The sequence below is a fragment of the Physeter macrocephalus genome, chromosome 2 (assembly GCF_002837175.3).
Source record: "Physeter macrocephalus isolate SW-GA chromosome 2, ASM283717v5, whole genome shotgun sequence".
In the NCBI taxonomy this organism is placed as follows: Eukaryota; Metazoa; Chordata; class Mammalia; order Artiodactyla; family Physeteridae; genus Physeter; species Physeter macrocephalus.
The window spans coordinates 74,722,174-74,737,650 of NC_041215.1; the positions used below are offsets into that span (position 1 = coordinate 74,722,174).

General features: G+C 35.5%; 1 protein-coding gene across 2 annotated transcripts; it reads right to left on the reverse strand.

Moving 5' to 3' along the window:
* Positions 1 to 2,554: 2,554 nt before the first annotated feature.
* Positions 2,555 to 15,216, reverse strand: SPC25 (SPC25 component of NDC80 kinetochore complex). 2 transcript variants are annotated; one of them, XM_007123171.2, is made up of 7 exons: positions 15,156 to 15,216; positions 13,919 to 14,071; positions 13,760 to 13,825; positions 9,138 to 9,284; positions 7,986 to 8,090; positions 4,661 to 4,759; positions 2,555 to 2,904 (listed from the first exon to the last, which is right to left on the reverse strand). In XM_007123171.2, the coding sequence occupies exons 2-7, from the start codon at positions 14,055 to 14,057 to the stop codon at positions 2,780 to 2,782; spliced, it is 681 nt and encodes a 226-aa protein (XP_007123233.1). In that variant the 5' UTR covers positions 14,058 to 14,071; positions 15,156 to 15,216; the 3' UTR covers positions 2,555 to 2,779. The 2 variants fall into 2 exon arrangements, with proteins under 2 accessions (XP_007123233.1, XP_007123234.1); XM_007123172.2 differs by lacking the exon at positions 15,156 to 15,216 and adding an exon at positions 15,059 to 15,142.
* Between the last annotated feature and the right edge of the window lie 261 nt (positions 15,217 to 15,477).

A 15,477-nucleotide genomic window follows, 5' to 3' on the forward strand; every position in this document is an offset into this window, starting at 1 on the left:
GGACATCTCGGCAACATGCCTGTAGGTATTACTGAACAAGTCAGCTCCTTTTCAAAGACGTAATTTAAATTTCCCATTAAATAATCCTATATTGAGTCTAGAAATGTGTTCGACATTAACAAATACTTACTAAGCTTCTACTATGTGTTAGATACTATGCTAGGGTGATACTAGGCACTTCACTGTCATGGTACACAAATTAAAATATAACTAATGGTCTCTGTACAAGAATCCTCTGAAGTGGAAGAGAAGCAACACATTCTAATCCTCATTAGCTGGGAAATCGAAACTTTAAATCCACTAGCAGTACATTTTAGCAGATTTTGTGCTGATTCTGTTTTTTTAACTTAATTAGTGATTGAGTTTAATTTTAGAGGGCTTGTTGTTCCATTTTATTACAAAATGTGGAATAGGTTAGTCCACCCGATTTGGATTCCAGTTCAGTTTTACTACTGGTGTGCATTTGTTTCGCATTTAAGAAAATCTCTTATCTATGTATCTTGTGCTTTATTTCCGTATCAGGAAGACTGTAAATGCTTAAAAGTATTATTTCTTATTTACAGCATCCTAAATAAAATGGATAGAGCAAATTTAATGGAATAGCTTGGTTTACCTTTCACATGTATTCAAAGCGCAGTTTTCATAATGTATCGAACTTTAAAATTTAAGCTAATATACTAATAATGTTGGCTCCAGAATATTCCTAGGTTGGCACAGAGCAAACCTCAAAAATTAGGGCATTTATATTTGATTGAACAGATAAAGACTTACGCATAAGTCAACAGCCCTCCATCCACCATTTCCATAAAGACCTGGGTTGATAAGTGCAGTCTGAATACCTAGAGATGGTTCTCAGTGAGTCACTTGGGTTCTGAAGGCCAGGTACTAAGGATCCAGACAAAACATATTCCCCTGCTTTTTTTTTTCCTTAATCATTATACTTCTATAGAAAGAAAAAAGCAAAATTATGTTATAAAAATTCAAATTTGTAAAAACAAACAAAAAACAAAAAAAATTCAAATTTGTATAGAATCTTTGTTAAGAATTCTGTCTTCACATACTTTCTCTGCAATATAGCATAGAAAGGCATAAGGTAGAGTCCAGGTGAAGTTCATGGGTTAGGTGCCAGACTGCCACCTGGGTTTGAATCCCAACTCTAACACTTCCCAGCTATCTGACTTGAAGTTACTTACACGCTCTGTGCCTTGGATTCCTTATCTGTAGAACTAGGTTATGGATAGTACCTACCTCACAGGTTGTTGAGGGAATATAAATGAGGTGACATCTGTAAAGGCCTTAGAACAGTGCTGGGCACATAAGAAGAGTTAAGAAAGTACTAACTATTATTCTAAGGTGGCCAGCCCTAACCAATCCCCAATTCCAATTTTGGAATGAATCAGCTTTCCAGGTGAGAAAACAAATTGATATAAATTTCTATGGCTTAAGGCCCTTTGTTTGGTATGAGAGTGTACTTTATTCATACGTCTGACCTTGGATCCCAGCTGCAAAGCTGGTTCCTATGCTATCCTTTTGTGCTATCCTTTCCTGCCACGTGGTCTCATTCAGAGGTCTTGTCCCACCTCCACACCCCAGTTAGAAGAAGTGAAGAATGGTGGTCCTTGAGGAGAAATGGACCTAAGTGTGGAGCTACCCATTTAGTCTCTCATCCCGTCTTCATTTCTCTAACTTGCAGGTGAAGAGGATCTTTCAGAATCAATGCCTCGTGCCTTCTCACTGTATGGTTCAAAACATTGTATCAAGAATTTGTGGTATGAGACATGGTTTTCCTCTAGTTTCAATGAATGAAAATCTTTTCTTAAGTTCTGTTTGTTCCTTGAGGATATATTTCAAGCAGTAAATATGTACTCACTATAGTAGTCATCTGCTATTTTTTTCTGTTAAACATGTAGTGTCTATTTCCATTTAGAGAATTACAACATCCCTACTCTTAGCTCAGTTTTCGAGGTTAATCTACCTCCAGACCTGGGTTTCCTAGGCATGAGAGGCCACTGAGGGAGTGCTCTGAAACTCCTTCCAACCCTAACTAGACAACTGGTCTAAACTTTTCCACCAGACTGCAGGGAGAAGAGAGCAGTAGCTGGAAGCACGAAGGCCGCTGCTCCATGGCTTTTAGGTGTGCCCAGGATATCCTGAGAGGTGTAGTATGTGGCTTCCACTAAAGTCAGCAGACCTAAATACAACCGAATTTATAAAGAAAGAATGGTGACATAAATGAAATCTTAGAAGAAGTTGATCGAGTTCTAGTTCGTACTGAATAGACTCCAAAGATGGCAAATTTATATCCAGACCACAACTAACCAGTATATTATAAAATGAAAATTGGTTATAAATTTTCCATATTTGGATTTTCAAAATTAGATCCTTTTCTAAAAGACATTTTAGAATACTGCCAATCTTCTTCTGATGTAAAGATTTGTCCTTTATTTTAACTGTAGATGCCACTTGGTTTAAGATAAAAATATTCTTTCCTTTATGATATTAGGATAATAATATTTATTTTGTGAAGTACATTTTATAAATTGCAAACCTTAGGTTGGGCCCATCCCCTCTCATTTTTTATTATTACTGGTCCATGACCTCCAAAAGCTTGACTTTATAAATCTTCTTTCCTAAGATTTTAATTTAAATAATTTACAGAAATCAGCACACAGAAATGTTACAAAAATACAAACGAATTATAGACAAACAATGAATAATGAGACCTTTTTAAAAAAGAGAAACACAATAGGGATAACGGTTTTTATATACTATTTATATATTAATTATAAACAATAGCAGTAAAAGCTTTCCGAACATTGGCAAGAAAAGCCGAAAAATTGTTGGTCTTCCTTACATTTTCTTGAAATTCTGCTAGGCACTCAAGATGAGGAGCACTATCTGACACTAAAAGGGGGAAAAAAAAAAAGAAATTTGAATGAGTTTTTTAATAGAAGAGAAGTATTTCTAACTTAGATGCTCTCATCTGATTCAAGTCATTTCAATTCCATTTTATTGAAATGCTTTCAGCATAGAATGATAGATACACTTGATTTTTGTATCCTATCTTTTAGACCTTTCCTATGTTTAATCTCTAAATATTCAAATGTTAAGTACTACAATCTTGCTTTAAATTTAAACAGAAGGTAATCAAGGGATTGAAGAGCTTAGAGACACAGAACAGCTTGCCACTTCCTGTACATTTTGTTTTAACTATTTAAAATATTTTAACAATTTTTTTTGAACTGTTGTCAGTTTTCTCTGCAATATTTGGCCTTAATTCTAATTTCTGGTCACTGGATCAAAAAAAGAACAACTTTCAATGCCAACCCTTAATAACTTACAGATGTGGAAAGAAATATCTGAAGTTTTACAAGTAAAATGGGGGTCATTAGAAAATGCGGTTGCTATTCCCAAAGTGGTATTTACATGGCCTAGTAATCAAATGAGACTCAAAAGACAAAGAACAATATGACCTCGAATGCAGTTGCACCAGTTGGTACACACTGGGAGCAAGTCTCCAGTAAAGGTGGTCAAAGGAAAGGAATGATCCAACTTTCTCTACCGTCAATCTTGTCCTTTGTACAAGGAGAAGAAATTCAACCATATCAGATTTCCAGCTCTTTGGTAGAGACTGCTTAGGAAACAATGCACATGACCAAAGCAGAGAAAGAATAGCAAAGAGTGCTTGGTTCAAAATTGATACTGTAGATTCTATTTTAATACATTATCAAATACTGTGACACTACCTAGCAATAGAAGCTATCCAAGTTGGTGAAAACTGAGGAGCTAGGTAGGAGGTTTGGGGGTTTGCTTTTTAAAATTTAGCACCCATTATCAGATTAGAAGATATTTACCTATAAAATAAAAAATCAAACACTTGTACCTGAACTAGATTCCTAAAATATAAATTTCATTAGAATAGGAATTGAGTCACTAGAACACATTAGGGAGCCAACTCAGCAGTTTACCTGAGCGTCTGTCTGCTATAAATGCTTTAAGATGAGAACATAGGTATAAAGAGTTAAGAACCATTTTTCTGAATTCCAATAAGTTAAGGACTACTTTAAAGGGGGCCTTAGAATAATAAAAAGAGATAAATATATTTCCATTCTCTTCTTGTTCACACTATCGCCAAACATATATATTTCCCATGCATCAAAGCCCTTCTGGCCTGCTGCAGAATCAGTAACTAAGCTAAATTATCAACGTCCGGGATTTTCAGGATAGGATAATCTGGGGGGAGCGGGGGTGTTAAATGATCACATTCTGACTTTACATTCAATTTTAAAACCACCTACTGAGATAACTTACAATATCCACATTTAGGCAGTCATAACCTTTATAGCTTTAGCTTTGTTTTAAATTCTCTAAGAGAATAATTCATACTTGCATATGAAATGCAGTGATCTTTGGTCTTTTAAGTCCGTTAGCCACTGTGGCACTGTGCCATCCTAAAGAAAAGTTACTTATTAAGGCTACTGGATAATATCTATAACAAAACTATACTCATTGCCTTTAGAAGACAATATCCCAAGAAGCAAGACTGGAAAAAAAGCAACAGCTTGTGCGATTACTTGCCTTCATATTACTTTATACTCTAAGTCAAATAACATTCTGGGATGCCAATCTTAAGTACCAGTTAAGAGACAGGAGTACATACCTTCATAGTCCCTTGCTTCATTTAGGCTCAGGGAAAACATAAATGGGCTCTCAGGATGCTTAGGGTCAATATTAGTGAATATAAACTGCAACTTATCACCTGAAAAAGGGATTAAATTATTTAGTATGAGAATTATTTTATTGTGCCAAAGCTCTCAATGGAGATGAGCTTTCTTACCTCCATCTCTGATCAATATCTACATTGCTAAGTACATATATTCACTTAACCAATGTCTCCAAACGTACAAGTTACAAATTAGCTTTGAAATGCACTGTAGTTTAAATATGACCAAAAGCACAAGCAACAACAAAAATAAATTGGACTTCATCAAAATTAAAAAATTAAAAACTTTGCCCTTAAAAGAACACTATCAAGAGCGTGAAAATACAACCCACGGAATGGGAGAAAATATCTGCAAATCATAGATCTGATATGGGTTTAATATACGATATATATGAAAAAAACTCCTACAACTGAACAACAAAAAGAAAAACCCAATTCAAAAATGGACAAAGGGACTTGAATAGGTATTTCTCCATAGAATATATACAAATGGCCAATAAGCACATGAAAAGATACTCCTTATCACTAATCACTGAGAAAATATAAACCAAAACTACAATGAGATACCATTTCACACCTACTAGGATGACTATAATAAAATAAATAAATAACAATGTGGGCAAAGATGTGGAGAAATTGGAGCCCTTGTACATTGTTGGTGGGAATGTAAAATGCTGCAGGTGCTGTAGAAAATACTTTGGCAGTTCCTCAAAAAATTTAAACAAAGAATTACATGACCCAGCAATTCCATTCTGCGGTATATACTCAAAAGAACTGAAAATAGAGACTCAAACAAGTAACTGCATGCAATGTTCACAGCAGCATTACTCACAGCAGCCAAAAGATGAGAGTAATCCGGTGTCCACCAACAGATGAACGCATAAGCAAAATATGGTGTATATATACCCAATGGAATATTATTCACCCATAAAAAGGAATGATGTTTTGATACTTGCTACAACATAGATGAACCTTGAAAACATTATGCTTAGTGAAATAAGCCAGACACAGAAGGACAAATATTATATGATTCCACTTATATGAAATACCTAGAAGAGGCAAATTTGTAGAGACAGAAAGTAAATTAGACGTTATTAGGGGCTGTGGGGAGAGAGGAATGGGAATTATTTAATGGGTACAGAGTTTCTGTTTGTGATGATGAAAAATTCTGGAAACAGATGGTGGTAATGATTGCACAACAGTGTGAATGTAATTAATGCCACTGAATTTTACAATAAAATAGAGCTAAAATGGCAAATTCTGTTATATATATTTAAAATAAAAAATTTTTATTGTCATTTAATAATTTGACAATAAATTTAATTTGACTTTTTCTACACAGTTATCTGGACTTAAAGCCTATTTTTCAAAAGACCTCCAAATGCTTACTAAGGAGTAAATACTCAGTAGAAATTCAAAATGGCAGCCACAAAGTAGAAATTCACATGCATTTCAGTTTTACTCTACAGCATAAAAAATGCTTTTAATCATAAAAAGAAATCTTCAGAAACACTGAAAAAAATTTGTCTTGCATTAAGTTCAAAGTGAAGTAATTATGTCAGTATACCAGATTTTTTAAACTGTTAACAGTAATGGGAGGTATGCATGCCAAAGAAAAGATTTCATAAGATATTCAGTTAGCCAAAATGAAGAGTTTAATTTGTGTTGTCTCTTCTTTAAAACATTATTTCCTGATTTTGAGGACTATGAGAAACTTCTACTTTAAATATAAAAATAATTTTAAAGCTTTAAAACTGGTTTTGAAACAAAACACAAAAAAGCACCTCAGGATAACAGTGAATATAAACTTAGAGACCAATGGATCAAAAGTTCAGAGCTGGACCTTATGTTCTCCTCTAAGGAAAGGTTAATACTTTGTATCAAAAACTCATTCCGACAGATAGGAAGAAAAACAAAAACCAAGGCGAATAGATATATGAATAAAGGTCCCAATCAATCTCAGAAAGAGGTGTAATTAGTACGCAATGGGAAAAAATGGTCACATTTTCATTAATAATTCAAGAAATGCATTTAAAAAATTGTTTCTATTATATCTAGTCAACTGCTAAAAAACAAAATAAACAAACCAAAAAACTTTAAAAAAACTGCAATTCTGGCACAAATACAATGCAATGGGTACTCTTTACATTGTAGACAGATTGCATAGAAGAGTTAACATAGCAGGCCTGAGACTGCTATCCCCAGAAAAGGCCTGCTTGCAAGGCTGGTCCTTGTCTGGTGTGTCAGAGATCCTCAAGACCACCACAGGTTTGAAAATTCACTAGGAGGACTCATAGGGCTCATCATATGGTTATACTCGGTGCTATGATTACAGTGAAATGATACAGCAAAATCAGCAACAGGAAAAGATACCTGGGGTGAAGTCCACGGAAAACCAGGCACAAGCTTCCAGAGTCTCTAATGAGCTTCCCCAGTAGACAACACTTCACATGTACTGTCACAATTCGATGCTGAAGGGATTAAGTACGTCCTGTGTGACTCCAGTGGGTTAGGACTCTTGAAAACTTGTGTCTGAAAAGCTTGTTTTCTCTAGATTTTGCCCCATGTGCCTTTTTTCTTTGGGCTGATTTTGTTTTGTATCCTTTCATCGCAATAAATCTGAGCCCTGCTGAGTCCTGTAAACTTTCCAGTGAATCGCCAAAACTGAATGTAATCTTGGGAACTCCCAACACAATAAATATTTCTGTAAATTGGCACATATTTACATAATGGCCACAAAAATATTCATATGCTTTAACTCAGTAATTCATCTCTGGGAATTCCATGGAAATTGTGTCAAAAAAATGGAGAAGTCTACCTATGTTCACTATAGTACTTCTAAAACTGAAAAATGTAAAATCCAAATGTTAACTTAGAGTAATATGGGTTAAACAATAGATAAAAGATTGAATAAGTTATGGTACACTTATGGAATGAATTATTACACCACCATTTTAAAATTACCATTATGAAGGCTATAGCAGTTAGAGAAATACTAATCATACAATGCTAGTAAGAACAAGGAACAAAAATTATTTGCATGTTGGCAACCATGCCTAAAATACATTTATTAAAATACTGGATGATAAACAACCAAGGATCAGTAATTACATTAGGGTGATAAAAATTTTGTAATTTTTTCCTACTATCTAAAAAGTTAATAACGTGGCCATTAATTTACTTGAAAATATTTTTAAAATGCTTTTCTACTTAAGACAGACTTTTCTAATATCCTATGTTTTACTTCCATTAATATACTTACCATAAATTTTTCGAATTTCTAGTCCAAGTCGATCTGTATACAGGTCTGCAGATTTCTGTAGCCTTTTCAACCTCTCTTCATTAGCTTTGTTAGCAGTGGAAATAGCTATGATTAAAAACACAGACACTGAGTATCGAATATTTTAAATAACATTCAATTAATGTTAATTAATTAAAACAAACTTAAAAACAACTATAAAAATGATGCCAGGCAAATGAATCAGCTTACATTTACATCTGTTACAGTTTCTATCTCTACCAATTAGCAAAAAGGGGCTTCTGTTCATTCAAGTTGGAAGGAAAAAATGCACGAGAAGATACATACAGGTAGTATGAGGAATAAGTTTTGTTCTATTTTATTATGAAGTAGCATGAATAAATAGGCCAAGGGCTTGCATGACTAGCACAGAAATAGAAAGACTTCTTGTACACTATTTTGCTTTTCCTGGTTAGCCAAAAATATATCAATTGCTTCATTGGAAAAATATTCTATTCTTTAAACATAACTACTTCTCACAAGAAGTCAGCCTTATTTCACGCTAGTTTAGAATTTTTTTTCTAATTTAGTGCAATATTCCCTAAGTAATACTTAGCAGATGAGAAAAACAATGTTGACTGGTACACAAACTCTATTAAGGAACAGCAGTCACAAAACAAACTTTGCTATTTTCAAGGGATTTTAGAATTGATTATTTCATTTGTGGGCAAACAAGGCTCCTATCCAAAAGAAGCACCCTTTTTAAAAAATGTGAAAGTCTTAGACAAAGAGGCTTTGCAGTGTGAAAAGCATGCTTAATAGTTCCTGACAGAGAATGTATGAACAATAAATTTGTTGCATAAATTACACTATGGTTTCTCCCAGGCAAATCTTAGTGAAACTGTCTCCCACTTTGCTTAATTAAACTCCCATATCAATTTCATTATTCTCTGGTTCTATTAGAAATCAAAAGGATCTTTAAGCAAAAGGAAAATGAAACGCACTTAGCAAACTTCACAGACACCTTGCAGAGAGAGGTGAGTGGCTGGCTGTGACCCTGACGTATGTTAGCCACCTGTGGCGGTGAGCTGGGGAGAAGGCAAGATGTCCACACTGTGAACCATCACCACTTTGAAATTTAGGTTGTTTTAAATACATGTACAACTGGAAACTTACTTTCCCTCTTCCTAGCATATTCTTCCTTAAGATCCTGGATATTTGCAGTCAGTGCATCCAATTCCTCCTTTTTGTCTTTTACTTCAGCAATCAACTTCAACAAATTCTCTTTCTTTTCTTGAATGAGCTTATTCTGCCTGCAGATCTCTGTAAGCACAAAGTATTAGCTAGAATCTATATGCTTGTCAACATGTATCTAAGATAAGAGCAAAATACTGATTTCATAAAATTAATAACGTTTTAATTGATAAGCGTTTCCCGATGATTGAAAAAATTGTAAAGGAACAACAAAAATCCTTATCTAGTCTTTCCTGTTTGTCTTTGAAAAAAAAAATGAAGAGACAAAAATGCTTATTAAAATGAGAATACTTGGGCTTCGCTGGTGGCGCTGTGGTTGAGAGTCTGCCTGCAGATGCAGGGGACACGGATTCGTGCCCCGGTCCAGGAAGATCCCACATGCCGCGGACCGGCTGGGCCCGTGAGCCATGGCCGCTGAGCCAGCGTGTCCAGAGCCTGTGCTCCGAAACGGGAGAGGCCACAACAGTGAGAGGCCCGCATACCGCAAAAAAGAGAATACTAAATTAAACCACGAAATACAAAATCAGATCATGACCTTTGTAGCTCTCCCCTCCAAATAAATACATGAATAAAACCTACCACCAAAGGCAACCAAACTCTAGAAGATGGCTTTGCAGATGCTTTGAAGAAATAGCTAATTTTAATGTTATATAAATAATTCTGGAATACACCAAAAAGAAGAAACGAGAGAGGAAGAGAGGGAGGTAGGGAGGAAGAACAGACCTACAGCTCAGTTAAACAAAAAAAAAATCGAAAACAAATGTTGGTATACTTAGCAAATTAATATGATAAATATCATAAGTCAAGAAGTATTGTTCCCCAAACACATTTATTAAATATTTAAATGTAAAATGAAATCTTATGAAACCTAAAAGGCAGTATCTGTGAATATAAAATTAACTATATGGGGAAAGATTGTTTTACTCAAAGGCAAAAAGAAATCAAAGAGAAAGGCAGGCAAGCAGACAAATAAACTCATATTTGATTCAAATAAGCATAAAAACTCTACTATATGCTAGATACTGTGTTCTTATATTTATATAAATTTACTTAACTTTCACAGTAATACAATTATCATGTACATCTTACTCTCTTTTTTAAAAGAAAAAGAAAATACTATATATAAAATAGATAACCAACAAGGACCTACTGTATAGCACAGGGAACTCTACTCAATATTTTGTAATAACCTATGAGGGAAAAGAATCCGAAAAAGAATAGATACATACATATATATAACTGAATCACTCTGCTGTACACCTGAAACTAGCACATTGTAAACCAACTAGAACTTTGATTAAAAAAAAAAAAGGAAGAAGGAAAAGACTCAGCAGTTCAATAACTTGCTCACAGCTTTACTTGCTAGAATGCAATGAACAGTAAGACCTGGATTCAAACTCAGGTCTTAACTTCAAAGGTCATGCTTTTGACCATTAAACTATCCTCTCCCAACAAAGGTAATCATTCTTAATCTAAAGAAGACACAAATATAAATTCCTAAGAAAAAGACCAGCAAAGGAATGAACAGAGGAAACACAGAATGCAGATGGTTATCAAATACAAAAGATGATTTAACCTCAGTAATCATAGAAATGCAAATAAAACAATAACACACTAATTTTCATTTATTACAACAATGTTTACAAAAATAATAGCTAGTGTTGAGATGAATGAAAAATACTAGAGTCCATGTGGAAAAAATTTTTTTTTTTTTAAATATTTTTGACATTGCAAAATAAGTCTTAAGGATATTCATGTCCTTTGATCCAGTAATTTCATTTTTACAAAGTTCCTCTAAGAAAACAAGATATGTGCAAGTATTCATATAAAAAATTATTTTCAGTGTTATTTATGTTGAAAAACTGAAAACATTGTATATGACTAATAAGTAAATTATTAAACACAGTGTATCAATAAGGCGTAATATATTTTCAAGGAATTCAGTAATGTGGGAAAATCCTGCCATAGTAGATAAAAGAAAAAAAATGATACAAAGCTATATAGATACCATGAACACAATTATCTTAAAAAAACCTGGATAGCATATGAAAAATAAAAACTACAAAGTCTTCTGTTAAGTGTGGCTCTCAACATTAGATATTTTTTTATTTTTCTGTATTTTCCAAGAATTTGGACATGATCACATTATATCAGGTGTAATTTAAAAATAAACATCTTATCAGAATTACCAGAAAGAAAAATGCTACTTTTTAAGGATAATTAAGTAGAACTGTTCTGCAAAAGAGATGCAGTTTTAAAGTCAAAAGTTCTCAGTTCCCATCTGGCTTCTCGGTTGTTACCCAAGGACCTTGATCAAATCACAACTTCGGGGCCTCTTTTCCTCATTTGTAAAACGAGAATAATAATGGCTACCCATTTACTTACCCTACAGGGTTAGGGTATCCAATGATAATGTGAAAAGTTTTAAACTATTAAGTGGTACATAAATACCATATATGTGAGTGTTTTTATTCTAACATTTGAACAATCGTGTGGATTTGTGCCAATACAAATGTAAGGGCCCTCAGTATTGCATGACTATTATTTTATATGTTTATAGTCAGCTCTTTTATTCGCCAGGGCCAATATTTCAAACTTTCACTACTCACCATGGGAACCCGCCCTTACACTTTCCCTTCTATGTGGAAAGGTGAGATTGTACACTGGAAAGAGCACAGACATTTCAGCTGCAATCCTAGACCCTCTATCTACAAAATATATTATCTTAAGGCAAGTTTCCTAACCTCAGTGAGCTTTTAATTTCTTCATCTGCAAAATAAATCTCCTCTGCCCAACACATAATGTACTTCATCTGACAAGCCACTTCTCTGCCACTCCCCATTCACACTGTACTCTAGCCAAACCACAACTCAACAAGCTCTCATGTTTCCACCACATTCCATATGCTCTTCCCTCCTCTAGAATAGGGGCACTGACTCTGATGAACTTCCCCATCCCTCTTCTATGTGACCTTGTCCAGGGCAGTGTGACAGACTGTGCACATTCAAATCATGTTTCTGTTGATTACCAGCTGTCTGACCTTGAGCAACTTACTTAACCTCTCTGTGCCTATTTCCTCATCCATAAGGTAGGATTAAAAACAATAAATATACCTCCGAGGGTTGTTGTGAGGATTCAGTGAATCACTATATGTAAAGAGCTCACTATAGGACCTGGCATGTGGTGTATAAGGTAAGGGTTAGCTGTTAAATATTTTGTAATCCTCACTGGAAAATTCAAGCTCTCCAGATTCTATGTCACTAAATTCCCATCCCATCATTATAGCAACTATTACAATGTATTTTAATTGTAGTTTTCCTACCTATGTCTTCCACTAAATTGTGAGCAGCGTATAGATGACATCTTAAGTATTGTGGCCTCCTTGGTGCTTGGCAAATAGCAGTTAAATGTTCAACGAATTCATCAAACTTACATAAATTATATTTCTGTTCAAGTATAAACTGATTTTTTTCAAGAAAAATACTTGATAATGCTTTTAGATTTTAAATTATTTAGAATACATCTTCACACTACAGATAATCATTCAGAGCACACTTTGAAATGAATTGTAGTGAAAATTTAGTTTCAAACTTAATTTTCTAATCCCTAGGGATTCTACAAACCAAGAGTGTTTAAAGGACCTAAACTCAGTATCACTCTTACACACACACACACACACAGACGGTTTTCCTTCCTGCTACTGGTTACAGAGGGAATGAGAAGCAGTAAAAGGGCATGGAAGCTGGAAGCTTCAGGGCAGCTTAGAAAATAAACATGGGTAGAAGTCTACTATAACAGCCTACCAGGGTTTCCAAGATCAAATGCCTTCAGGGGCCAGATAATGAGTAAAGTTAAGTGCTCAAAGCAAAGCAGAAGAAACAATCAGGGACTGTGGCATATTAACCACATGTGTCTCACATAAAGGCACTCTGATTTAATAGTGTTCAAAACATGGTGCAGCTAAATTTAGTATCTCCAGTGGATTTTGGCCTGTGGCTACATGTCTGTGGTCTGTGTGTGAGAACTCAGTAAAAGCTGCCAATCCACTCTGGACAATCTGCAGAGGCGTAGTAAAGAGAAGGCAAGAACAACAGTAAAAATATGGAAAGAAAAACTGTCAGAGTATTAACCCTACACCCAAAGAGCTGAGGGAACTCCAGCTTTTCAAATCCTAGTCTGTGAAACTCAGTTTTTAAAAATTCAGGCATTTACACAACAGTATAGATGAATCTCACAAGCATAATGCTGAGTGAACAAAGGGACAGAATACATACAAAATGATGTCATTTATATAACATTCAAAAACTCAATACTAAATTAAAATATTGACAGATTAGTTCTAGAAGGTGAGAGAAGAGGAAGGTATAACATGGGATGTTCCATTTATTAAGCTGCATTATGGGTACATATATGTTCATTATTTTTATATGTGTATACACTGTATATCTATAAATACATTGTTTTACTTGTATGAGGGATTTCATGAAGATGTTTAATTTAGAAAAAAAACCCTCTGTGATCCATTTCTACAGATTGTCACATACGATTTTGATATTCCAGAAACATCTCAACCATTCGTTCTTCTTCCTTTAATTTCACAGACAGCTTTTCTGAAAGAGAAATTGGGAGTTGAAGTTTCAATTCAGCTGAAATTACACTAAAAAACAAACAAAAACAGCATGTTACAAGTTAAACTTAGGTACCTGCAAATGCTTTAATGGAATCCTTGTAGGTATCTCTTAGGCCCACCATCTGACAGGAGGTGTCACTGACAGTGCTTTTGAATTTATTCCAAAATTCATTTATGCTTTTATCGAATAGTGCCAGTTCATCCTCTACCATTTTGTAAGACAATGCTAGAAAACAAATAGGACACACATTATATTTTTTAAGTTATTGAAACCATATCAGCCACATATTCCAATCAAGTATATTTTGGCAGTTTGATCTTTGCTAGAAAATGGTTAGCAACTTTTTTTTTCCTATTGAAGTACAGTTGATTTACAGTATTGTATTAGTTTCAGGTGTACAGCAAAGAGATTCAGTTATATATATGTATATATCTATATTTTTTCAATTCTATTCCATTATAGTTTATTACAACATATTGAATATAATTCCCTGTGCTATACAGTAAACTTTTGTTGTTTATTTTATATAGGATAATGTGTATCTGTTAATCCCCTACTCTCATAACAACTTACTTTTAACTCTAGATATTCCAGGGCAGATCAAGCCTCCTAGACTTAACTACGGTTAAGGTGCAGCAGGAAACCAGGACACTCTACCTCCGAGGAATTCGTTAGTAGTGACCGCACATAACACTTACACGCTCTCTGACCTTGGGAAAATGACTCTGCCTCCTTTTTTCACAAGTAAAATTGGTGACTTCTAAGGCCCCTTCCAACTCTGACCTTTCTGATTCCAGCCTGGATTGTCAGGTCCCAAATGACAGGGCCCCTATCATAGAATAAGATCCCACACATCTACACTCCCTCTCCCTCCCCCACCCCCAGACCGGGAAAGATACCAGTAAAACGGAGACTGGAGGGGAGTTTAGTGGGCTTAGTCCAGGACTAGTACTTGACCTCGACTCTCTGGGCCTCAGTGTCCTCCTCTGTAAAAGGATGTCCTGTAAGACTCCAGGACCCACCAATTCTCTGTAACGCTAAAACCTTCCCAATGACATCAAATCTTTCCAGGAAGGTCACAGACAAGTCGGTGAAACCCAAACCCCTCTGCCTCGTCGCTGTCCACCCTGCAAGGCCCAGACGCCCAAACAGCAACAAGACGTGCATTTCAGACTCCGCCCCCGAAAACACGCATTCTGCCTCCAAACCCACTTTCCTCTATCGCGACAGGCGGGTTTCGGAGCCCAGCTCAATTACCACCTTCTCCTGCAGGCCTGAGCCCGACCACCTGCCCCACAAAGACACGAACCTATACCAGCCAACAGCGGGTCTCCAGAATCAGATCCCGCAACCGCGCCAACCTTCCTATTTCAAACCTAGGGCGCCTTCCGCCTCCCGCCTTTGGGCACCTTTTCGCCTTCTGATTGGCTGATAGTATAGGCTCTTCATGAAGGGATTGGTTGAGCTTGCCCTCCGGGATTCTCGCGGGAAAGATGGAGAAAAGAGCATTCTGGGATTGGTAGTTCTTTCTGAGAGCGGCAGGACTCTCTGCCCTCCTTGGGAAAAGTATCGATAGTTCCTGGAGGACTTGCCTGACGGACCATTCATCCATTTCAAATAAAAGTTTATGC